The sequence below is a fragment of the Ambystoma mexicanum genome, chromosome 10 (assembly GCF_040938575.1).
Source record: "Ambystoma mexicanum isolate Mex_15411 chromosome 10, UKY_AmexF1_1, whole genome shotgun sequence".
NCBI classification, from domain to species: Eukaryota; Metazoa; Chordata; class Amphibia; order Caudata; family Ambystomatidae; genus Ambystoma; species Ambystoma mexicanum.
The window spans coordinates 1,456,193,455-1,456,219,908 of NC_090932.1; the positions used below are offsets into that span (position 1 = coordinate 1,456,193,455).

The 26,454-nt window shown below is 46.3% G+C and overlaps 1 protein-coding gene across 10 annotated transcripts in view; it reads left to right on the forward strand.

Annotated features, from left to right (window-relative positions):
* Positions 1-26,454, forward strand: part of ATXN2 (ataxin 2) — a 2,542,428-nt gene that overhangs the window by 1,433,658 nt on the left and 1,082,316 nt on the right. For all 10 annotated transcript variants that reach the window (XM_069619525.1, XM_069619517.1, XM_069619521.1 and 7 more), the window contains one exon: positions 23,828-23,980. In XM_069619525.1, coding sequence (XP_069475626.1) covers positions 23,828-23,980 — 153 coding nt within the window. The remainder of the gene's footprint in view (positions 1-23,827; positions 23,981-26,454) is intronic.

The following is a 26,454-nucleotide window of genomic DNA, read 5'->3' on the forward strand; positions in this document are numbered from 1 at the left end:
TAGATTATCAATCTCAACTATACCGATTAGCAACTTCAATGACCAAGGCGGTTACTTGTAGAAACGGAATGCTGTGGGTTGTGACTAAATACGGGTGGGTCTTCCGGTTTCTTGACGCAAGAACATATTGTAGTGAGTTTTAATGTTTAGAATCCTTTTTATTTTTCATAATTTTTATGGCTTTTTTTGTTTGTTTTCATGGAACATATACTCCGGCAGCATTAAATAGAGTAGCATGTGTTGTAGTTCAATTATGTGTCTTGTGGGGGGGGGGGGGGGCTACCATGGGTTTTCATCGTTGTCCACATTTCTGTGGCCTTTACATTTGTAAGCAAGCTAATATTTTTTATTACTTTTTGAAAATGTGGCTTTTTATTATTTATGCAAAAACTATGCTTTAAAAACATTGTGTACATTGATACAAATATTTATTGGCATTCTTGTACACATTTCAGGCATGTAACAGTTGGCATTTGCAAACATTGCAGCCTTTGCCTTGTGGTTTATTATTTACACCGATTAGTCATTTGTTTATATGTACATCTAGCCACATAAGAGGGGAAACAATGCAAACTTTGGGGGATATGTAGAGGTATATAAGTGCAAGTCTCACACTTCATGCAATTGATCATTAATCCATTTAGCAAAAGATGAAATAGTTAGTGTCCATTAATAAACATGATGTTTGGCAGCAGAGCAAGTTAATTAGTGCCCTTTAGCTTTCCTTAGTTCTTAGTCAAATGGAACTTGGCAAATTTGATTTTATGAAATGCCTATAACCCTTTTGCGTCCAGGCTGCTGTGCAAATACCAATTTGAAGCATGGTGGTATGGGTAAACTATTCACAATGACCATGGATAAAGTCTGGGATAGGGCCTAGCTTTACTTTGGAAGTTGGATTTGATGCATAATGCTGCTAGCCCACCGGATGTGTTGGACTATGTCTCCCTCTTTAAGGCATTGCCATCATAGTCACTTGTGGGGAGTCTTTGGAATTGAGGTCCAAATCATCTGAAGGGCCATAAGAACTCATGCATCCCATTCCCTTTCCTCCATCCTTATGGGTGTCCTCTGGGATGGGGACGGTACCAGAACCTTTAACAGTATCAAATGAGAGCTTTCCCTTTAAATTTAGTATTGAGCGTGGGAGAACGGCCCTGGGTGTTGGACCGCCCAGTACCCCCACCCTCCGGTGCCTCACCTCAGTTCCTTTTTCCGCTAGGCCGGGATCAGACATGGCAGCTTGTGCTGTCATTATTTTTCTGTACCACACACTCTTCCCAGCCTTGTTTCTTTACTAGTTATTTCACGTCCCTTCAGTGCCTTGCCTCCCGCGGCGCATGAAGGTCACAGGAGGCTTCACAAGGTGCGCATCGTGCGACCGTTCCTTTCTGGCATCAGACCCCCAGGTAAACGTTCTCTTGTTTCTGCTTCTTCCAACAGTTGACATGCCTATTATTCTATCCTACTAGGACTTCCTTTATCTGCATCATACATGCTTATATTTGTGAAACCTCCATCTTCCTCTCATTCTCTCTTGGTATGAAATACTCATTTGCTCTCTTTTGTATACTTTTTTAATGTTTATTTGGATCTGGGGCGATAGCCAATACGCCCCGCATCCCCGCTTCCCCTGGGTGGACTCACTGACTTTGACTGGCGTATTTTCTCTTTTGCACGCAGTCAGCCAGTAATGCTTGTTTGTCATCTCCTCTTCAGTTGCCGTATTCACTTCCTAGCTATTCAGCATCCTGCGTTCCCTGCTGGACTCCTCTGCCTCGTGTCTTTAGGCTCCAGTACAGCGAAGGCTTCTTCCAAACACCCCAAAACCTTGATACGCCCTCTGTAGGCTTTTGGCATACCTGCGGTCTTGACTGGGCTCTTCTTTGTGACTTCAAAATCCGGGAAGGTGAAGACTGCTTCCTGATACCTGAGAACACTGGCAAGCCATTGGTTGGCTCCTGGTGTTCCCACAGCCTATCACTTTTCAGTCCTGGAGCCGGTCTGCTTCACGACTCCCTCTCCAGCCTCACATTCTCTCAGCTTGTTTCTAGAGAGGCAGCTCTCTCTCTCTCTAGCAACTCTCAGCCCTTGTCAGCTGTTCCATTGATTTAAATCTCCCAGGCACAGGTATTTGCTCGCAAAGACTAGAGTGCAACCTGTGTGCCTGGCTTTGCTTGAACTGCATTCTTGCATTCATCTTCCTCTTCAGTTATTTGGTGGTTATGGGAATGGACGTCCATGCTTGAATTCTTATAAGTAAAGGCAGGAAAGTCTAGGTAATTGTCCTCTATGGGTAGGTCAGTTGTAGAGGACTTACTGGTAGATGCTGATATGGTATTTCCCTTCAGTGGATGATGGGACGTGTTACAGTAAGCCATTAAGTCTTTAGGCAGGGATGGGGGTATGCTTAAAAGATGGGGCGGTGGGGGAAATACCATGTCTCACCCGATGGCGCCATGATATTCTTACAGATGTTATCTCCCCCCCTGTTATCCTTGTTCGGAAAGATTTCATTTATGTACAATTTCCCCTCAATTTATGGAGCCCCCTGACTCCACAAAACCTTTTTGCTTTTGTTTGGCTTTCCTATCCTATTTTTTCCAGTGGAGCCCAGCCTTCAGCTGAACTCCCCTGGACTTTTGCTCACTTGGTATGGGGAAACTGACACCTCCTTCAGACTGTCAGTACTGGGAAACTGTTTCCCTCGGTCTTTGACTATGTTGCAATTTCTTGGTCATTTTTTAACCGTGCACAATTTACATTCCAGTCCCGTGCGCTGGGTCCCTTTTTTGTTTTATGACCCGAGACACCCTCGAAGGATTTATTGGTGTGGTGATTGTACGAGTGTGCCTGGGATGAACTGGTGGCAGCAGCTACTTGTTATGTTTTACTACTTTTTACTGAATCATATCGCGTTTACCGCAAGACTATGGCCAGGTCCGAAAATGGCAGAGCCACAAAGTCTTTTGTTTTGCCCCATGGCCACTTTGTCTTCACCCAGGTCGAGTAACCTGGGTTTTCCTTATTTGGGCATGCAGCCCCCTGTGAAAACGGATCTCTTTCGCAGGCTTCTGCCTGTCACGTGTGTGCCCAGGAAGTGGGTTGGGAGAGTGAGACCACTGTGGACCGTGATTGGTCCACAACTGGTTTTCCTTCAAGAGAGCAGATCTTCGATTGGAAGTCCTCGATTTTGGTGCAAAGCTAATCTTGGATAAGAAAAGGGGCTCTGCATCTATTCCAGGTCGATCACCTGAGTTCTCACCGACCTACAGAAGGAGCCAAGTCTCCTGCATGAAGAAATGGACTTGTGAAACCACCGGAGACGCTTTGGAATGTTTTGGCACCCTTCGCCCTCTGCTGATGCCTAAAACTCCTTCCTCCTTCTTCATTCAAGAAGGCCTGCCAAGGCGCTTCGCTCCTTTGGAGTTGTCGGAAAAACTACTCTTGGCGCCCCCTGCTTACCCACCAAACGAGCCCCTTCGGAAGTTTTCCTGGGCCATCCAGTGAACTGTCCAGCTCTACCCTGGGGTATCCCGCAGAACTGCCGCCCTGACTTGGAACACCGCTTGCTTGTGGTCCAGTGCATTCTGCTGTCAAATTTCACAGGCCTCCTGCCTCTGGTTCCCTAGTTAGGAGAGTTCGTAATGCTGCCTGCACCTGTGATTCCCGCTTCACTGCCTGTTGGTGACGGTCGCTGTAGATCCCTTGCTGTTCTGCTCTACTGTGCCCTGAAACCTGCTGCACCTGATTTTTCCACCTACCTCCTTTGGAAGCTGAGAAAGGGCAACTGTCTCATCACAGACAATCGTTCTACCTCGCAGCCGCTGAACGCCAGAGCGCTGTGAAACTGCAGGACTTTAACCTACTAGCGACCTGGACTAAACTGAGAAAATTTGGTCAGGCCTTTGCCGTGGGTCGGTGAGTACTTGCATCGCTTACTGGTGGCCCCCTGGCACAACCAATCTCTTTTATGCACGATTATCCCTTAAAATGTATTTGAATTTGGCTGGATTAGTCTGCGCTCCCTAGCTATTCTCGCCATTTGAACACTGCTTTGCCGCCAAGGGCATGGCCTACTTGTATAGTGGGAACCAATTATTCGACTCAAGCCCCTTCCTGACTTGCTACAGCCCTCCCAAGAAGACCTGCTTTTTGCTTCACTTCCACGATCGCGCGTTTTTACGCACAACTGTACTATTGAGCACAGTGCTCCACTCATCTTAGGAATGAACTCGAGAGATAGGGAATGACTCAGAAAAATTGCCTAAATGCTATTAATGTGTTAATTCAACCCTCTTTTTTCAGGTTGTGGCTTTATTTTATCACTGAATTGCATCAGGAAACCTAATGTGTACATATTGTATAGTATAAGGATTGTGTGTGATAAGTCTTCGCATTTCTAATGTTACTTGTGTCTATTGGTCCGGCCGACAATAAATGTATACATATTTTTTATATACACTTGTCTAAGAGTAATTTGTGGTTCATTGCTGTGTGCTCATTGCAGGCTTCCGATCGCTTAATGACAGTCTTCAGGGCCTGGCTGAGTTTCTGGGGGTGCCGCAGCCAGAACAGGTGCAACAAGAACTGGGGTCCTGGCGGAGGTCCTGGCTTTCGTTCAACATGTTGCTCAGGCATCCCTTTACTCTTGCAAAAAAGTTCTTGGCGAAACTGAGGGCCAACACACAGCTGAACAAAAATCTTAATGGCCGCTTTTGGCACCTAGTGAGTGAGCAGGTGGTGCTGTCCTTTCATCCACAGCCACAGTCCTCTATTGTGGCTGCCGCTTCCATGTACTCGAAACCACCATGATTATCAGCCGCTGGTTCTGGTTTCAATTATTTGTCCAAGGAGGACAAGGTTCTCGAGTTCTTTGGGAAACTAACCTACCTTAATGCGGGGGCTACACCTCCGGCAGTCTAAAGCTGATGCCATCCTCGCCGCGATGAAACAGAAGTTGTGGCGCAAAATATGGGATTTTCTCTGATGCTTGCCGCTCGATAGTCCGGCTGCCTTTAAAGCGGGCTTGGTGGAAGCGCGCACAGTTATGCAGGATCTCTTGGAGTTGGTTTCCCATATCTATACTGCAAGGAGCGGTCTATGCCTCCCTTTCGAGGGTTCAGACTTGTTTCACTCGTCCATGAATGACGAGTTAACGAAAAAGAAAAACTCCACATGGACGGTGAAGTCTTTGGCAGTTTTTACAAAGCAAGGACCAAGACTTTCCTCCAAGGGCACGGCAGGGCGGACTCATAACCATGCTCATTCAGCAGGTTCAAAGTGTTTCACGATCGCAGGGCTCGACATCCGTACACCGAGCGAGCACAGAGGAAACAGCAGTGGACCACACAGGGTTTCTTTCTGTGGAGTCAGTTTCGCTTCCAGACAGGGACTCTGGATACTATTGCAGGATTTTTGCAATACCCCAGAACAACCAGGAAGGTCCGAGGGTAGTCCTGGAGCTGTTTTTCCTCAACCTGTCTCTCCCTCAAGAATGCTTCAAGATGTAATCACCGGCTCACATAGCTGTGTGCAGGGGACTGGATGTGTTCATTCGACCTAAAAGATGAGTAGTTGTATGTCCTCGTATTCCAACTGCACCGGGAGTTCCTGCGGTTCACGATTATGTCGCACCATTTCCAATAAAAGGTGTTCCCGTTTGGTCTTAATGCAGCACCCTGTGTGTTTAGCAAACTGATGAACACAGAGGCAGGCCTTCTGCGGTTGGGGAGGACACCATCTATACACTTATTTAGATGACCAACCCCAGAGGTTAGCGGATGTCCTCCACCAACTGGGGTTTTCCCTCAACCAAAAGAAGTTGCAGCTTCCCCCCTTGCAGGATCTAGGGTTTCTGGGGGTCAGGTGGGACACAGTGGTCCAGAGGGTCTTCCCTACAGCCGACAAATTGAAATCTCTACGAATGGCGGTTCGCCATTTCCTGTCCAACCCTTCAACCTTGGCGTGGTGGTTGCAGCGCTTGCTGGGACTTATGGCCTTGTGTGTCCCGACGGTACAGCACCCCAGACTCAAAATGAGGAATCTTCAGCTTCATTTGGGGACCTCAGGGGACCAGTAATCCAGATGAAGGTTGAACAGGCCACTCAATCTGCACACTCTTCACCAGGACCTGCACTGGTGGCTCCTCGACTGCAATGTGGCTGGCTATGGGGGCTTCGTTCTCACTGCCGGAGCCCTCTCTTGTGGTAACGACAGATTCTTCCCTGCACAGCTGGGGGGCAACTCTGGGCAACTGTCATTCATGGTCGGGGGAGAAGACCTTGCTGCACATAAACCTTCTGGAACTCGGGGCAGTTGGCCTGGCATGCAAAGCCTTTCTGCTGTTGGTCAAGGGCCAGTCAGTCATGGTCAGAAGCAACAATACAACCACAATTTAATTTAATATTTATTGTGCTATAGTTTAAACTATAAACTTTACACAAATTTAACATAACTAACATGATAAAAATACTAACATACTTCAAATACAATTTTTAAATATACATGAATTGCAATACAAAATACTATATTAAAAACAAATAATTCGCATTATTCACATATATATATAAATTTCATACCATCTGTATAAGAATTATTTCATAAAACCTATTCCTCTACAGAGTTATACCCAATCTTATTTCAATTTGCAACCAAACAGTATACAGAGCTATTAAGAGACTTAGACTGTACTTTGACAATAATGCCAAAACTAAACTGCCAAGAAGGGGAGTAAAAGTGTCAACCATCTCCGAACACTCAGTCAGCAAATGTTTTGCAGTCTCCAAATGCTTATGCACTTTACATAATCGGCAGATGCGTTCCTCGGCAGCCATGCTGTCTTTTCTCCCCGTATTGCTAAGGGTAGGTAGTTGTTCTAGGCGAAGCAGTAATATGAACCGTCTAAGCCTAATAGATGGACAGATATTCAAGTATCTCTGGGGTTTCCTAAATTCAAATAGTCTATATTGCACAAACTGGTAGCTGCTCAAACTCTTAAGATGTCCAAAATTCTCCAGCCAATCCCAAAGATCAATACGTTTACTCAATGCTCTGTTTACTTTATCTGAGTATTTACCATCTCTGGGTTGCCAGCCTATTTCGGAGAACAGATTGTTCATCTGATCAACAATTGAAGAGGTTGATCCTTCCTTTATTATTTCTTGGTGTATCGCTAGTAATATGTCGTTATTTGTGTCTCGAGCCATTCTGAGATATAACGCGGCTCGCTTCTTTAACACCAATGCCTTTAGGGAGGTTAAACCCAATTCTAATCTGAGGATGGCCATCGGAATAGAGCAAGCACACGTCGCCAGAATTTACCCTCTAATATCTGAAGCCATCTAAGATCAGACTCTAATAGTGCTTCCAGGCCATATATTATCGCCGGGGCGAACACCTGTATATAGAGTTGCCTTATACCCCATAGAGTAAAGCCGCTATGGCTGATCGTAAATCTATGAAATAAGGCAGTCAACTGTGCAGCTTTAATACAGCGTGTTTGTTTGCATGCCAAATAATCCCCAGTATTTTCAAAGTCAGTGCCTAAATAACAATATCGAGGGACATATGAAATATTCACTGCCCCTACTGTGAGTTGCACGCGGGAGACCTTTTTTCTTGTGTATCTCATAATCTTTGTTTTTCCTAGATTAATGCTTAAGCCATTCTCTTCAGCGTATTCCCATAGTGCAACCGCAGATCTTCGCATCCCACTGATGTTGTGATCAAATATCACCAAGTCATCGGCGTATGCTAGTACTGGGCAGCTAGCTTTCCCAATTTTCGGCGGGCAATTTCTCACTTTATTTAATGCTTCAGGGATGTCGTAGGTATATAGATTGTAAATTAAAGGAGCCGTTACCCATCCTTGCTTGACACCCCTGTTTTGTATAACATTTTGAGTTGTATGGCCATCTTGATCTAATTTCAGTTTAACTGAATTATTTGAATGCAAGAGTTTTAAATAGTATATTAGGCCATCAGGACAACCCATTGTATACAGTTTGTTCCATAACCGACTACGGGGTATGGAATCAAACGCCGCTGTGAAGTCTATATATAATGCGTAGAGCGGGACCGATCCAGTTCGTAAGGCTCTGGTTCGCAAAATGTCCATAATCATGATGTTGTGGGCAGTGGAGTAACCTTGTCTAAACCCACATTGGAATCTGGACAGTACTCCTCTGCCCTCTGCCCAGGATTGTAACTCCTTAAGCAAAAGTGAGGCAAATATCTTTCCAGTGGCATCAAGCATGGAAAGCAACCTATAGTTGCCTGGGTCGAGTCTATCGCCCTTTTTAAAAACTGGAATTAATATTGCCGTCTGCCATGAGCAGGGAATTTTACCTGTCTTTAGTATTTTCTGAAACAGGATGTTTAGCAGACTTGCCCAGAACTCTGGGTATGCTTTCATGACAACATTAGCCAAACCGTTGGGTCCCGGTGCTCTTGATGATTTTAACTTTGATTTTATTCAAAATGAGCTCATACGTTACAGAAAATGGGGCCTCACAAGGCGGCCTACCCAATATTGTTGTTTCCTCACCCACCATGTTTCTGTTTTCTAGATATGTGACCCACTCTCTCGCTTCAATAGGTTTGACCAATCTCCCCCTCTGTGTACCCTGAGCCTCGCTTAAGAGAGACCAGATATTACGGGTCTTCTTTTTGCATACAGTCTTCACTCATTTTTGCCAGGTAAGAACCTTGTCCGCCCTTTTTTTCTCCTTAATGGCCGATCTATATCTATTTTTAATCACTCTAATTGTCCGATAGTAGGCTTCCCCTGGGGCCATTAATTTCTTAACTCTGCGAAGCTCGGCTCTAAGATTACGCTTCATGTCTCTGATTGTTTTGTCGAATGGTAGTTTATTCCCCACACTACTTATCATACACCCCATGGGGGCCGCAGCATGTTTACCTGAAAAAGCACTAATCCAGTCTTCTATGGAATTGATGGACATATCATTGAATTTATGTAGCTCTTTAAGCACTACTATTCCCAGAGTTTCTGCCGCAAGTGCTATATTCTTATATGACCAGGAAATCCTGGTTCCTTTCTTATTGACTTTTACAATACCCGTATTGCTAATTGAGGGCTGCTTTCGAGGAATACTCATTGTACATTTTAATGCGGCATGATCGCTCCACACGTTGGGCATAACTATCAGATCGTCAATCTGCTCTTGAAGCCCTGGACATATATATATATAGTCCAATGTGCTGTTAGCAGCACCGTTGGACCAAGTATATTGTCCAGGGTGATCACTAGCTGTTCTGCCATTAAGCATTATCATGTCCCATAATTCAAACCGGGATTCCCAGGTACTGCCCTCAATATCTTTTTTGTTATGCAGCATAATGCTCTTCTCTTTCAATTTAGGATTTTGCATTTTACACACCCGTCCTCTCATATGGCAATTGAAATCGCCCACAACCATTACTCCCAAATTAGTAGCTATAGGTGACCAATTTGCCAACACATCCTGTAATGAGTCTTGTAAATGTTCGCTTAGTATAGCTCCAGGTGGATTGTAGAGATTTACCAACAAAAAAGAAAACATAGAAGCTATGCCCTCAAGTATCACTTCAACTGCGAGTAAGTTGTTTCCGCAGTTAGAACCAATCTGCCTGGAGCCCAAGGTATTGGCCACTCCTATCACCAGACCACCAAAAGGCCGGCCTTTGTCACCTCTTTTAGCAGCAGCATGAAACAGTGTGTACCCATCTAATACCCAAGGGTCCAATGTCCAAGTCTCTTGCAGGCAGAAACAGCTAGATTTATCAAACAGTTTCATAGAGCCCTCTGGTGTAAGTAAATGCATAAAACCCCGACAGTTCCAAGATACAACAGATAGATCTCATGATTGTTTTAAGATCTCAGGAAGGGCGTCAGCCAGCCATTTCAAGACCTGTTGGACATCAGACGCTTCTATTTTCTTATCCAACTGTATTTTGGGGCAGGGTACTGTATCCACAGCAACGGCAACCTCTTCCTCCCGGCAGCTGGGGTCTATTTCATTTAAATCAACATCCACATCCACGTCTACTGATTTTAATTCCTCTTTATACTTTCTTAATAGATCTGCCGTGGCTGCAAATTTACAATGGATGGCTGAAACATTGGGATTCGGACCTTTCAGTGGTTCAATGAATTGGAAGTCATCTGAAATTAATACCCGCAGTTGAGGGACAGAAAATAATCTTGTCAAAAACTCTGATCGCGATAGCCATTTATTAACCTTAATCTGATATAGATTTTTAATAAGGCAAATTCGAATGCCTTTCTTCTCGTTCTTATTGACCAAAGTGCCTGTTACTTCAAGGGGTAGATCTTCCTGTACCGTCGGTTGACTGATTACCATGGCTGTATCTACTGCGCTGCCATGGCTCGCCTCCGTCCCTTCCACGATCTCTACACTTTCTTCACGGTCCACTGTCGGTCCCTGTTCGGGGAGAAGCCAGCTGGTCAAGTATCCATCGCGAGTTGCCTTTCTTTTCTTGGCTCTTGCGACTCTTTTCCTACTCTTCTTAGTAGTCATTCCCCTCTCTTTCATCTCTGTCGATGTTGGTTGTGTAACACTAATTTTTTTGCCCTTGTTTATTTTTCTTGCTAAACGCTTCTGTTTTTTCATCAGGTCTGTCTGACTCCTCGTTAGTCTCCAAATTTTGTTGCTTATCCATCTCACTAGTAGCATGGATTGCCTCAGATAGATTTGCCTCCACATCTTCAACCGAAATCGTTCTCTCCTTATTTCCCCTGATGAGGATGTCCATATTGGCTAGGATCCGCCCTGACATTTTCAACAAGATCTTAAGTGCGAACTGCAGCGAGGGTACCGATGCCTGAATCTCCGCTATTTCGGCTAGCCCTGTACTAGATTTATCAATGCGGTCTATTACTTCATCAGGGTCATCTTCCATTGAGGCTAACGCCAAATTAGGAGATGCGGAGAGTCTCTCTGGTCGATCTCTGACCATGGAAGACCCTGAAATTATGTCCATAGGTTTACCTGTCGATAGACAGCTGCTATTATTGAATCTTACTTCAGGTTGTGGTGTCCTGTTTCTCTGGATATTTAAGCATAGGTCTAATAGTGAGTTATTATCAATGTCTTCAAAATTAGATATACTCGATATAGGATTGTCCCGTTGGTCGAATGCAACTTCTTCAATTGTAGTTGAGTTTATTTCACGAGGGGGGAAGAAGGAAGTAATCACACCTTGTTTGATCGGAGAGCTTTTTTTTGCTTTTATTTTAGGCATCAGGTTATCCATCTCAGCCTTCTTGTTGGCAGGACCCCAAGCAACTGTTCTTGACTTGGTCTTCCTTAGGTTGTACACAGGATAATTGAGATTCTTGTCTGATTGCATTAGTGACGTCTCGAGTGGACTATGAGTGCCAGGACCACACGCTACGACAACTCACAGTTTGGAGGGTATCGCCCACTTTTTCCCACTAGCAGACTGTTATTGTACTAGCTCTGGATCAAAGGCTTCAGCACGCAGTCCCAGATATTATCCGCTTGGATTGATAGCAGAGGGCTAGCTATTCTGGTAGATCCACCTATCTTAGCACTGTTAGTGTGTTACACTGATTATTGCTATACTGGGCTAATTAGCCTCATGGGCTCAATGGGCTAAGTTCAGTGATTCTGCCTACTCCCTATTCATCTCCAAGGTTATGTGCAGACAGGCCCAGCACAACCAGACCCCGCCAGTGGGCAGTCGCTCAAGGCCACCCGCAACCACCCAGCCAACCAGGCTCCAGGCAGCTGCGCCAGACAACCGGCGCCGAGAAAGTCGTGGGGGGCAGCAAGCTGCAGTCTCGACCGGGGTGGTCCTCAACCAGACCAGCCAAAATACGGCCGCGCGGGGTCCCGCCCCCAAAGTCGATCCGGGCCCGCAAACACTCCACGCCCCCGTCCAGTCCACAACCCGGTGGGGCCGGCCTCCACACTGCTCCCCAGCACGTCCAGGGAACTCACCCACCACTCGACTGCGTCCCCGCAGCTCCACAGCCCCGCTCCGCCGCTGCAGCTCCACACCACTGCAGCGCTCGCCGGGCGACCAGGGCAGCACCTCAGTGGATCCACCCAAGACCCTCAGCCAAGCCGTATCAGCCACCCGGCCCAACTCCGCTCCTCACTCTTCGTTCCTCACCCACCCAGCTCGGCTGCCTCCTCGCTCCGCCGAGACTAAAGGAAAGGACCTCTAGGGGCGTGTCAAGCCGCACCTCACGCTCGCACTCTCATGCGCACGCCGAGAGAGAGGCCGCCTCCGACACGATCCGCCGATGATTTACCATGTAATTATACAACCACAATGTTCTGAATGAACAAGCAGGGTGGGACCAGGTCGCCGGCTCTGTGCAGGGAGGCGATTTCTATCGGGAATGAGCCCTGTCGCAAGAGATTTAGATCTGAGCAGTTAGCCCACTCAATGAGCTTGGTGGGCTATGTTAGGCAGAATTATATGCAGTACCCTTTGGGAACACCACACACAATTAAGACTACAAGTGACAGTTCAAATTCACCTTTGGTACAAGCCTGTACTACACAGTTAAAGTGGTAGCAGTAGCGGAGCAGCCAGACATATCTCAAGAGTAAGTGAGCAGTTTCAAATAGTTAAACAAAGGACAGCAAATTACTATGATTCAGGCAAAAACTGACTCAAGGTTTTCAAGTAAAAGAATATACATTTATTTCACTCTTCAGTTGTATAACATTACACTATTATAAGCAGTTTAGAAATCACACTCTCAATACACCACACCACTTCCCTTAAATCCCAGACAAGTTTAGTTCACAAAATGAAGTAGGAGCAAAATGGCACTCCAACAATTTAAAAGGGAGGGAAAGACAAAGTTAATAGAAATTGAACCACACCAACAGGTAAGTACTCAGGGCAATAGAACAAGAGGAACTACAGTGATAGAATCAGGTAGAAAAGGCTTATGGCCAAAGTCAATAGGACAAAAGTCTTTTGCTCAAGGTTGCACGGTTCAAGGTAGTTCGCGGTAAAGTTCGTGCCACGGATTTCAGACGAGGTTGGGTGGTAGAAAAGTTAGCTTGAAAGGAAGAGAAGGACAAGCCCTTGGATTTGAGAAAAATTTCACACTTTCACCGCGGCTGAACGAAACGAGCAACCGGGTTTGCACAGTACCTTAAAACGGAGAGGAAGCTGTAGCTGAGGCGGACGTTCCTGGTAGTTCCTGCAGGCTCACAGTTCCTGAAGCGACTGTCGGACTGACACGAAGTAGGAAGACTGGAGGGTCCTGCGCTATCCAGGGAAGAAACCAGCAGCAGAGCAAAGCAACAAATAAAAGGTGTGCTCCTTAAAACCCAAGCAGGGTCTGGCCTTCCTGGCTATCCGGCCCACTGTAGCTCTGTACAGCAAATTCGACCAGAGGAGGGATCCTGGCTTGCAGTTTGGGCAAACTGGTTGGTGCACCAGCTCAAGGGAAGAAGTTTCTTGGAGGATCTTCTCTGTCGGCGGATTCTGATGATTCGGACCTGCAGCAGGGCTTCACCAGGCGGTTCAGTCATTGAAGGGGTCCTCTTCTGTCAGCTCCTCATTGGTTCTTGCGTTCCAGTGGCGACTTTGCCTTTCCAGTCCCAGAGACTTGCTTTTTATGCAGTTTTCACCCATTCATACAGCCTGGCTGTCAATCACAAAGCAGGGTGGCTGTCCTGAAAAGGACAGTCCCCTTAGCCAATCAGACAGGAGTGCGACTTGGGTTACCAAGGGAACCCATGGCAGGGGTCCGAAGACCCCCCTTCACATCCTGCCTACCCAGACTTTCATGCGCCTTAAGGAGGGCTTCTGTGCAGAAGCCAGCGAAAAGACAGCGAACAAAGGAATCAACCCCGGTTTGGCGCGCAGAGAAGAACACGAGAAAGACTTTAACAAAAAGAAATGGCGACTAACCCAGTCGGAGCCAAAATACAATGTATTTGGTCAATCTGGTTTATGTTCGAGGCTAATATGATAGCCTAAAACAATATCATGGTTATATAATATAACCGCGGTAGAAAAGTTAGGGTAGTTACCACTGCCACCAGCCAAGTCTTGATGTAAAGGAAGCGAAACAGTGCTCCAAGAGACACAGACAAAAAGGGATAGGAATTAACCCTTTTCAATACTCCATGTAAGATAGGGTGTACTGGGTCTGTAGTTAAGAGACTACATAAAGTTAATGGCAACGTTACATGTTTCTGGCAAACTGTAGTCAGTCCCAGAAAAATGGAATCAGAGGGAAGTCTAAAAGACAACCCTATGTCACACAAAAATGGTGCTCATGGAGTAGGCTCACACTCTTACCAGGTGAAAAAAACAAATCCTAGAAATCCAGCAAAGCTGCTGAGGGACTCATTAGGTAAGGGAAATTAGCCATTTATGAGAATTCTCCCTAACAGGCTATAACACGTACAAGTGGAAATTGCACATCAACTCCCTTGTTGACGCTCTGTCAGAGGTTGGGCTTTCTGGATCTTGACTTGTTTGCGTCTCAGAAGAACTCCAAATGCCCCCTCTTTGCATCTTTGGCGGGCAGGGTCAAGGCTCCTTCGGGGAACACATTCTAGCTGTGCTGGAACAGTTGTAACTGCTATGCCTTTCCTCCGCCACCTCTGCTCCAGAGGACACTCTGCAAGTTTCGGAGCTGCAGCCTGATTATGATTGCCCCTCACAAGCCTTTGATGGCATGTTTCTTGGACCTCTTACACCTCAAATCGCAAGGCCCTGTCCCAGTCCTCTGCAGGGGCTGCCGAACTCATCAGCATGGCACAGTGGGTGGCCCAGCATGGGCAGGCTGGCGCTCTCGGCGTGCCTCCTGATCAGCTAAAGCTTTGTCTGGCAGAATTCTCAGTGAGCAATTTGGACATTATCCAAGAGGCCAGGAAACCTTCCGCTCGGTAAGAATACTAAAGTAAATGGGTCAGATTGATCAATTGGGTGTAGGGGCACAGCATGGATCCGGTCACGTGCCCCCTCGACTGTTTTATCTTTCTCTGCCCGTCTAGCCTGCTCCAGGGTCCAAATAGATAATTGTCACACTTATCTGGTGGCTATTGTGGCCAATACAAATTCAGAGGATGAGATTTTCTTTGGCAGCTAACCCGGTGGTCAAAGCACACCTCAAAGGCTTAACAAGGTTGTTTCCTCCTGTGCACAGGCCGCATCCCGTCTATGGCCTAAATATAGTGATGGCAGGCTTGCAGTACAAGCCTTTTGAGCGAATGGCTTCAGCTGACATCAAGTGGGTGACGCTCAAATATGTTCTGCTTGTAGTTCTCACCTCGGCACATAGGTTTAGCGAGCTGCAGGCACTGTCGTTGTGTGAACCTTTCATGATCTTTCACAGCGAAAAGTTCTTCTGCACACCCATTCCATTTTCCTGCCCACTGTGGTTTTGCCATTTCATCTGAATCAGAAAATATGCTTGCTGGTATTCTGGCACTGAAAGGGGGCTCCAGTCCGTGGATCTGGAGAGAGTGCTCAAGTTCTTTCCCTCTCGGACAATCCTTTCAGGAAATCGGGGGTGCTCTTTTTCACGTTCAGGCACCCAAGCATCCAAGATCTCCATCGCCAGTTGGATGTCCTGGCCATTTCAGAGGCATATGTGGCCAAGGGAAAGAAGGTGCATCCATCCATGTGCGGAAAGGGACAAGGCTACAGCAGTGGCTTTTCAGAAGCATGCCTCCATGCCTCCTGGGAGGTAATCAGTAAGGCGGCTACATGGAACACACCATCTGCATTCTGCAAACGCCACTTCCTGGATACCAGTTCCAGGAAGGACACATAGTTTGAGCAGACAGTTCTGAGAAATCTCTATGCCTTCAGCTAACTTAGTCTGCTAATTGTTAGCTCCACCCAGTTCTCCTGTTTCGGATGAATCGCCCACAAGGATGGAGGGACGGCATGTATGAGTAAGTAAAGTACTCATAATCCTTAGTCCCCTTTCCTCCATACGTTCCACCCTCCTTCACCCTCTAGTATGCCAAAAAGCGAATGTGATTGCGTAGCCCAGTTTACCATTGTCCAATATGTCAAAGGGGACTGAGGTAAGGCGCTGGAGGGCGCAGGGTACTGGACAGTCCCACATCCAGGGCTGCACCTCTGTGCACAATACCAAATTTAAAGGGGAAGCTTTCTTTATTCGCTGCCAAAGGTTCCAGTACCGTCCCATGCCTGGTGACACCCACAAGGATTAAGGAAAGGGGACTAAGGACCGAGTACTGTCGTCAGTACCTTGAGTAACTTTTTTATTAAGCTTGCAGGCTATACTAACTCAGTTTCTTCGGAAGGTGGTGTGTGAGACGGGCATGGTATCAAGAGAGAGACACTCGAAAGGGTTTGTTTGAAAAACTTTATTTCCTAAGGCTCCTGGGTTAGAGTAATGGCTGACTGGCCCTAACTCTAAAGGGGTAATTTTCTTAACTAATGTTTCTAATGGCCGTCGTTGACTGATTCCAAAATAAACTGTCTGTGTCTAAACCTATCCTTGCTCAAACTCCATAGAAAAATGTGATAGGAAGCCTTTTCAAAATAAGAAAAATAGTTGTTCAACAAAAGATGGAATCCAGAGTTGGTTTCATGTGGTCTTCTTACCCAGGTGCTGCTTGGTCAATGGCACACAAATGAGTTAATTCCACAGGGCTATCCATAAGACCTTATCCACAAGTCCCTTATAGTTATTATAACTACTTTCAGTATCTTTGAGTTCTTTGGGGATCCCTTCCCCATGCTTCAATCCTTTCAACAGTACAACAAAAACGAACAAGTCTCCAACTCGGCTAGGCCTCTCGGGGTGCCCTTCCCGAAGCACATGCCCCTATCACCCTTTAAGCACAAAGTCACGGTTATCAGGATGGTTTCCTTGATAGGCCTCTGAGGGTTCCTTGCCCCCAAGCTTTAGGACTGTCCCAGCTTCCAAACACAAAACATGATTTAACACAGTTCTTTCTTGAGTTCATAGGGTGCCCTTCCCCAGGTTTAGGCCCCTTCAATTCACAACACAAACTCCTCTAGTGAGGATGTACCTTTTTCGGATTAACATTCTTTTCCATATACCATCCTTTCATGGGGTAGCATCTGAGGCTTTTGAAAACGCCAGGCTCTTTGCTTTTCCTAGGCGCAACCACTCTGAGCCTTTTGCCACTCTGTTTTCTTGCTCTCACTTTTCCCGATACCTTTTTGTTTTCTTAAGATGCTTCCTACACCCCTTTTTCTTCTGCTTTCCTTTCCATGCATACTTGCATCCTCTTTTCTGCTTTCCTCTTTAGCGTGCCCCTTGCACCTGTCTTTGCCTCATCTTTCTTTTACTTGCTTTTTGCTCTGATCTGCCTTTCTTATTTTCTGCTTTACTTTTGCTTTCAGCAAGACTTAGTCTATTCCGCTTTCTGCTTTGCTCCTGCATTTTAACCGTGCTTTGAGCTATTATGCTTTTTGCTTTGCTGTGGCCCTCCTTTTTCACGTTCTGCTTCTTTCTGGCTCTCCACTGCGCTTTCAGCCTTTTCGCTTTCTCCTACGCTCTTATTTTCAACTTTTACACTTTCCTTTCGAATGGATTGTGTACTCCCACATACTCATCTTTTGATATCGCCAATATCCAGCTTCAGCTGTTTTGGCATTTCTTTTCAGCAGAGGCTGCTGTGCGTCGATGCGGTAGACTGGATGTCACTCGAGGACCTCCGTCTCGAGGATGAGGTCATCAATGGTCGATATAGCACGTGCAGCAACAGTTGGCTTCAGTTTGTTTTTCTGAGTAAGCTTTCACTTCGTGTACTACGCGCTCTTCAGATATTTATTTGGGAATTTTCAAAAAATGTCTTTGTCTCCGACAACCCAAAAGACCGGGTTTAAAAAATGCCAAGACTACGACATCAAGATTGAGTATGCTTATGTCTCGGTGTGGAGCACTAGAACTCAGCCTGTGAGAATTGTCAGTCGTTGACCGGGAAAGCTCTGAAGGAGCGTAAAGGGAAATTGGCGGCAGGTAGACTCCCCAGAAAAATCCCCGTCATCTACTCCGTCAAACATTCTTCCGGCAAAGCGAGAGACATCTCTCCTCTACGGAAGAAGACTAAAAGGTCCAGGTCACTGAGTGGCTCCCACCACTTCTCGCTGTTGAGGAAATTGAAGAAAAGGCATCAGAAATCGCGTGCTTTCGTCATCCTCCTCCGACTCCTCCCCACAGATGACTATATCTTGCCCAATAAGGACTCTGCTTCAGTTGAATGGTAATCATTCAGACAGGAACCTATAAACATTTTCAAGAGTCAGAAACCCTTGAAGCAAGTAGACCACGCTCCCACTGGGCCTTCTGAAGCCAGTAAGGAAAGGGCTTGAGCCAAATCCTTCACGCCCTCGACTCCGGGATGAAGGCCAGATTCCCATCGAGAGCCATCGAAGCCTCGATACGATGAAAAGTCATCAAGGAATCCTTCAAGCCATCAAAGTAGTCACGGACAAAGTCCACGGACCAGTCAACGTTGAATTCATCAACCCCTTTGATGCCAGCTGCGCCGTCAACGCCATTGACATCCAAGACGTCTTCATTGAAGACTCCATCAGCATCTGGCTCGAAACTATCAACACCTTTGCCTGTAATTCAGAAAACCTACACTCCTTAGAGTCAATACAAATTTGACAAAAAAATATAGGCTGTCAAGTAGTGACCGCAGCTACTTGTCAAAACATCCTACCCCAGAAAGTCTGGTGGCGCAAGTCTGGATTTGCACTGGACGTGCTGGCTAGACTCCTTAATATGCTTTTTGACGGTTCTCATCTTTTTGGCAGCAAGGCTGACGAAAACCTTGAGAAGCTGCAGACCTTGAACGCAGCAGCCAAGTCTCTAGGTGCTGCTATTGGGCAGCCTGAGCCCTTTCACTCCAGTGGACCGTCATAGAGCAGTAGATCCTTTCGCTACTACTCCTCAGTTGGAATAGCGAGAGGAATGGATGGTCAAAGAAGCTAAAGAAGATTCCCTCTTGGTGAATGAAGGAGAGGTGCATAGCCCACCCAAGCAGCTGCATCTTTACCATCAGCCACTGTTTCAGCCACCTCAAAACCTCTGAGTTCTTTACTCACGCCACACCGTTGGGACGCAGACTGTCTCAGCATCTGAAAGAATTGGGGGTAGTACTTCAGATACTTGGGCATTACAAACCATAGCCCAAGATTACTGCATCACCTTCATGCAGAGACCTCAGAATCACCCACTAAGGAGCCATTTGTTAAAGGTTCCGGATCCGTTCCTTGTACAAGAAATGGTGACCCTGCTAGAGAAAGGTGCTATAGAGCCAGTACCTGTACAGAAGAGGAATAAAGACTGATAGCAGTGGTGGCAGAGAGTCTCAGGAGAGGGGGGATTCACATCTACCCCTACCTGGACGATTGGCTGATAAGAGCGTGTTCTCCGGGACAACTCCTGGATCATCTTGTGACCTGCCACTCTCTCCACAGACTGGGCTTCTCACTCAATAACAAAAGTCCCAGTTCAATCGGGTGGTCCTGGACACATCCTTGGGAAAGACCTCGCCACCCGAGGTGAGGGCTCAAGACATTTGGCAGATGGTCACCAAATTTCAGAGTGCCCGGTGTCTCCTGCCCTTCGACTTCTTGAGGTTGCTCGGCCTCATGGCATCCTGCTATCCTACATTTTCCCGGTGCCAGAGGCTCGCCTGAGAATAAGATCCCTTCAATGGGCTCTCAGGACACAATGGTCTCAATTCTCGGGCAACATGTCAGACCTACTTCAGGTTCCAAACAGGGTCGCACATGATCTCCTCTGATGGGCCTGTGGGGACAACCTTATGAAGGGAGAACCTTTTTGGCAACCATGACCGGAGATGACAGCAGTGACAGATGCCTCACTCACCGTTGTTGGTTTCCATCGGAGTCCAAACTACACATCAATATTTTGGAGCTCAGCGCAATCTGAAGTGCGCCGAAGGCTTTTCTGCCTGCTCTATGGGGAAAGAATGTCCTTATAATGACGGACAGCACAGTAACCATGTACTACCACAACAAGAGAGGTAGTGTAGGGTCACTACCACTGTTCAGAGAGGCGATGCATGTCTGGTTATGGCCAATTCAAGAAGGAATCTACCTATCGGCAGTTCACCATGCCAGAGAGGAGACCACCGCAGTGGCTACTCTAAGCAGGCATAGCACAGTCTCCCACGAGTGGGAACTAGCTCAGGAAGTCTTTCAAGAGATCTTCGCCCTTTGAGGAACCCCTCAGGTGGATCTGTTTGAGACCAGTGTCAACCAGAATTGTGAACTGTACTGCTTGAGGGAATTTCCCCCAAGAGGAGCTCCATGTGATGTGTTCGTAGTGGACTGGGAATTTCCACTTCTGTTCGCGTTTCCTCCACTCCCCGTCATTCCTCACGTGATCAGGAGGTTGAGAAAGTTCAGGAAATCCATGATCCTAATAGCCCCGGTTTGGAGGACGTGGTAACTGGTCCTTCTGGACATGTCCATCTGCCCTTCAATAAGTCTTCCACAAAGAGAGGACCTTCTCTCGCGAGCGGGTCGGGTTCTCCATCCAGAGGTCAAGACTCTTGGCCTTCAAGCATGGTTTCTGAGATTCTGAGGTATAAGGATTGGGACCTCCCGGTTGACGGAATGGAGATTTTGCTTTCAGCCAGAAGTCCCGCAACAAAGTCTTTTTACTGCTGCCATTGGAACAAATTCTGCTGCTGTTGCCGGGATAAGAATGTGGGTCCTTTGCTGTGTAAAACACTGGAGCGGTTATCTTTTCTGTTGTACTTGGCCAATCTGGGGCACCAGGTTTGGGACCATTAAAGGTTATTTGGTGGCGCTTTCTGTCTTCAAGCGCTCGTCTGAGGAAACGTCATATTTTAAAATACCTTTTGGTGATAGAATTTCTAAAGGGTCTCACTAATGTGTTCCCTCATCTCAGGTTTCCGATTTGGAACCTTAATCTTGTTTTAAAGTTTCTCATGTGTGTACCATTTGAACTGCTCCATTCCTGTCCCTTAAGACTACGAACGTTCAAAACCACCCTGTTGGTAGCGCTAACATCAGCCCGTAGGGTGAGCGGGTTGCAGGCACTACCTTCCAAGCCACTTTTTCTGGTCTTTCATAAGGACAAGATCGTCCTTGGGGTCAAACCTTCATTCCTACCCCGGATCATATCAGATTTTCACTTGGGACAAACAATAGTACTACCTACTTTCTACCCTCCAACTCATACTGGCAAGGAAGAGGAGAGGCTACACAAACTCGACCCATGAAGGGCTCTGAGTTACTACATTTCAAAGATGTCAGTGTCGTCTGTATGACCAGCTTTTTATAGGATACACTGGCCATAGGCTGGGAAAGGCTGTAACCAAACAGATCAATCTTGTCCAGATGGAATATTTTAGCTATTACTGAATGCAATAGGCTTGCCGGGAAAGATCCCCCAGATGGCTTGAGAGCCCATTCCACTAGGGGCATGGCTGCTTCTGCTCTGCAAAGCAGTGTTCCTATAAAAGTGTTTGTGAGGCAGCCAATTGGTCTACAATTCACACATTTACAAAGAATTACTACATTGATTCCACCTTAAGTCACAGCACAGTGGAACCTTTGGGAAAGCAGCCCTTCATTCGGTTCATGACAATCCTGGATTTCAAAATTTATACTCCCTCTGCCAAAACTAACACTTGCTTTGGGTGTCTATCAAACTATAGGAATACGTGGGAGGACACAATAATCCTTTCGAAGAACAAGTTACTTACCCCTGGTAACATTCTTTGAGTGGCTGTTCCTCCCACGTATTCCTCGTCGCCCCTCCCAGCCTTCCTCACAGTAGAATTTCCATGTTTATTGCAGCTTACGCTCCTTCAGAGTCTAGTATGGTCTAATCCGCTTTAATGTGGGTAGTTCTACTTAAGAACGACACGGAAAATCAGAATTGAAGCCAATGGGCGCTGCGTGTGCACTATATGCCTTGGATGACATCCTCGAGACAGAGGCCCTCGAGGGACATCGTGTCAACCGCATCGACGCACAGCGCCCTCTACTGGATTTTCTTTTCTGAAGCTGGATATTGGAGATATCAAAAGATGAGGAATATGTGGCAGGAACATCCAGTCGAAAGGACGTTACCAGGGTTTCTTCTTTACAATTATGTGCCGCATTCTCCACAAAACTCATTGGGCAGTGTTACATTGAGAACCGGTTTCCTCCAGGCAATGCTGGGTTGAGGTCAGGGTCTCACCACCTGCCCTCTGGCACCCTTGGGGCCGGCACTGGCCCAAAGAGAACGAGCACTTTCCTGGACCTAGCCTGCATAACACAGGCTGTGAGTCTCCGTCTCCCTGGCCATGCTGCAGCCGCTATTTCACACTGGCCCCGCGTCTCTGCACGCAGTCCTACTCCTGCCTGCAACATCTGCTTCTATATTTCTGGGTCCCCTGCTCCGTACTGCATCCCCCAGCTCGTTCATTTCTCTGTGAATGACCACACGTTTTATAGCTAAACACAGTCAAGTGGAGTCGGGTGTGAATGGTTACTTATAGGTGCCTGACCCCATTAGTGGGACAGTGGTTTTCTCTAAAGTAGGTTGCCCTTACTTTCCCCATGTTATTCCTATGGGTAATCATTACTGATTATAGTGGCCTCACCCTCGTCTTAGTATTTGTTGGAAATGGGAGGGGGACATGGGGTGAGACTGTAAATCTTCGCTTTAGGTTAAGAGAGTGTTTAAACAGATAACCGGATTTAAGTTGAGTTCTGATCATCTTATCAGGGTATTGACAGGGGGTATAAGAAACTCTCCTGATTTGTTCCTCCCCACAGGAGGACATTTTCCCCTTCTTTATGTCTGCTGATGACCTGTGTGTGCTGTGTTTTAAGTGATTTTCCCTGAGATTTGTAGAGGATGAATAAGTCTTGCTTTCAGTGCCCAGATCCTTTTTGTTGCGCTTTCCTCCCTTTTGAGTAATCCGCTCTTTCCCTTCTCACTCTGGGGCATTGATGGATTGTGCAAGATTGAAGGATCTTGCAACCTGAATTTGGTTTATGGGAATCAAGATATCCCACAAAGGCATCTGGGACTTCCTCCTCCTCCACTGTCTGGTTAGAATACAGCGTCTCTCCTAGGGTATTCTCCTGAGGGCATCCCCGGCCTCCCCTACTCTGGCGATCCTCCCTCGCTTGTCCACCCCCAGGGTTGGGATCCAAAAGCGATGGCCCTCCCCTGGTCACCTGAATAGAGGATTATCGGAGTCCTCATGGGAGAATACCCCTAGGTTTCTCACAGGGCTCTGACTTTGGAAGAAAAACTTTCTTGCATGAGAGTTTCTAATTGTATTACGTAGACCTACTTTAATGCTGAAAAAGCATCATCTTAAACATATTTGTACATTTTTATTGTTAGGACCTGGGCTGGGCCACCCACGTGACTCCATGGTATTAATAAAATACTTGGTGGGATTGACCAGTCTTTGCTGAACTGAACTATTTGCATGATTTTAGATGATCATGATTACATACTATTGATGATGTATTATATTGATCTCTACATCTGATCTTCTTATATTAGAAAAAAGCTTTGGCCTGGCACTGATTGAGTATAGCTGAATAATGCTTTTATAAGTGCATTACGACAGTGTTGCATTTAACTCAAGGTGTAAGCACAGCAGTGTAATTCCTCATGAAGATGAAATACTGTTTTAGATGGCACGTTCTTAAGCATCGTTTTTCTTCTAGCTCGGAATATATTGAGCCACTTAAAGAAATGTTCGTTAAAACATTCTGCCGCAAACCAGATAACATACTAACACAATTGCATGTGATCTGCTTGCAGCCCAAGCCTTCTACAACACCAACATCTCCTCGCCCCCAAGCCCAGCCCAGCCCATCTATGGTGAGCCATCAGCAGCCAACTCCAGTATATACTCAGCCAGTTTGTTTTGCACCAAATATGATGTACCCAGTTCCTGTGAGCCCTGGAGTGCAGGTAAACTCAACACAATTTATAATCTGTTTTTAAAAAGACCAATGTTTGCACGTCTTAAATATCCCATTTAATTTAATTTGTGGCTCATTTTTTAATGACTGGTAGTTCAACTGATGCCAAGAACACACAGTAGTCTGGTCACATATTTGTAATGCTGAAAATCTAATAGAATGTTTTGCCAGTCTGTTTGCTTAAACGTTTCAATGCTAAATTGTTAGTATAATGCAGGGCAATTATTTTGTTGTTAATTTGTAGTTCGAATACAGTTTTGAAGCATCAATCAGCCATAGATTTACATGCTGTGTGCAGTCTTACCCATATTTTCTGGGTACAGACTTTGTTAATGTGGATTCTATTGGGTATTGCTCGCTATATCTTTGACCAAAAGCATGTAATGTCCCATACATTGTCCTCTTAAGATTTAATTGGCGCAAACATTTCAATTTGTAGGCCGCTAGCCAAACACAAAAGTCACTTGGCCCCTTTTGTGAAAAGTGTGGTTGATGACATCTCACAAGCCCATGTGCACCAACGCAACACCTCAGCAATAGTGTGTTGCGTTCACAATGGCAAATGCATAGAACTTTATGGTGCTTAGAGAATCAATTTCCTGGTGGATGGACAATTATAACCATGTGTGTCACTATTAGAGAGGAGCTGGCTAAGAATGTTCTCTGTGAATGTTTTTTAGTCGGTGTTCACTCCTGGATACAAATGGGGCTAACCGTGTCTATCTCAGAACTGGCATCTTGTACAGATGAAGATTAGCAATCTGTTTTTTCCGGTTCCAAATTAATTGAGTGGGCCAAGACAGCCTATTGAATTTCTTTTCACTAGCACTTTCCAAATTTGCAGGGGGAAGGTAAAACATGGGCATTTTCATGGATGCCCACTTTTCTCACCATAAAATGCCTAACATCATGCCAAGTATTCCATGGCTCTGAAGACTCTCTAGACTCCAGACTGAAGGAGTCTGGCACCCACCCCACACCAGCAGATGGTGGCACACACAATAATGGACGCAGCTAACAAACTAGTAAAGCAGGGACTGAGGCCAGGCTAAATCAAAAACTGTGAGGGACCATCTGAATGACCCAGAGGGTAAGAGTGCGGAAGAAACTGAAAATATTCACACATGCGCTCTTATTCTTTTTCAGCGATTTCCACCAGCCGTGCTCCACATTAATTGTTTGACCACAAACAGACAAAAAAGCATTGGTGCGTACCTCTTGAACTGAAGGCTGCTCACCATTTGCATTCCACAGCTCTGCATAACCATGTCACTACCTTCTTGTCATGGTCATGAAGTCAGGGGCACATGCATGCAGGGGTTGCATGCACAAAGATCTGGGTGGACACTGTCCCGGCGCCTTTGGCACCAGGCTCATGAACAAAAGTAAACAAGAACATCCATTTAACACCAAACGACTTTTATTATGGACATAGCACTTCAGATGCATTCCATCCATTAAGCAGGATGCATTAACCTGAACATTACATCCATTAAGCAGCCCCAAGTGTATTCTTGGGCGTGGCTACTAATGGATTGCCTTTTCATGTGCTCACTCTCGAAGAGTGGCAGGGTGTGGCTGGTAAGCCGGCCCTAATGGGCATGCCCACGATCTCAGCTATATAAGATGCCCCGATCCTCGAGACGGACGCTTTGTGTTATTCTGCACTTGCAAGCAGCGTAACGCTCACCGTTGCCTGAGGTCAGACTTACCTTTGAAGATCCTGCTTCCTGCCAGCATACTTACCAACTGGGGGAAACTGTTCTTACCTGTACATCTTTTCGGCGAACCAAGTTTCTGATGTTTGTTAATCTGCTTAGAATCACATGCTGTGCATAGGTCCGACATCCAGTGGTCACTGCGGAGTATTGCATTTTGTTTTTCGTAGTCGAAAAGGGACGTCGACAAGGCGTGTCTGAAATACTATCCCTATAGTGACGTGCGTTGTACCCACAATCAATCACGCGTCGAGGTCCCTCAGATTGTTTTTTTCCGCACAGCTACTGGTCGCCTTTACGCGGAGCTCCTCGAGAGACATTGCAGATTTCATCTCCTCGATCTTTGGTCGTTTTCCTATTTAATATATAACACATCGATCCCTCCCTCGACGCAGTTGTGAAGCTGTCTCCGCCGAGCAAGATCTTCGACGGAGGGGACAAGCGGAGGAGATCCTTCGGCGTTGCCGAACACGTGGCCTCGCAGGCCAAATACAGTAGGGAGAGTGGGGTCGTGGGACATCTCTGGTTATTTTCTGAGAATGGCTTTCCTTTTCCCCTTCCTTTCCCTTGGGGTCGTTATCACGATTTATTGCCTCGGCTATGGAGAGGACACCCTTTAGGTTTTGCCCGCTTTGCAAGGGCAAGTTTACTTGGAAGGACAAGCATTCACGGTGTAACCGCTGCTTGCCCCTCGATCACAAAGAGGAGGGTTGCACGGCTTGTTGGCTTCTTAAGCCGAAAACTC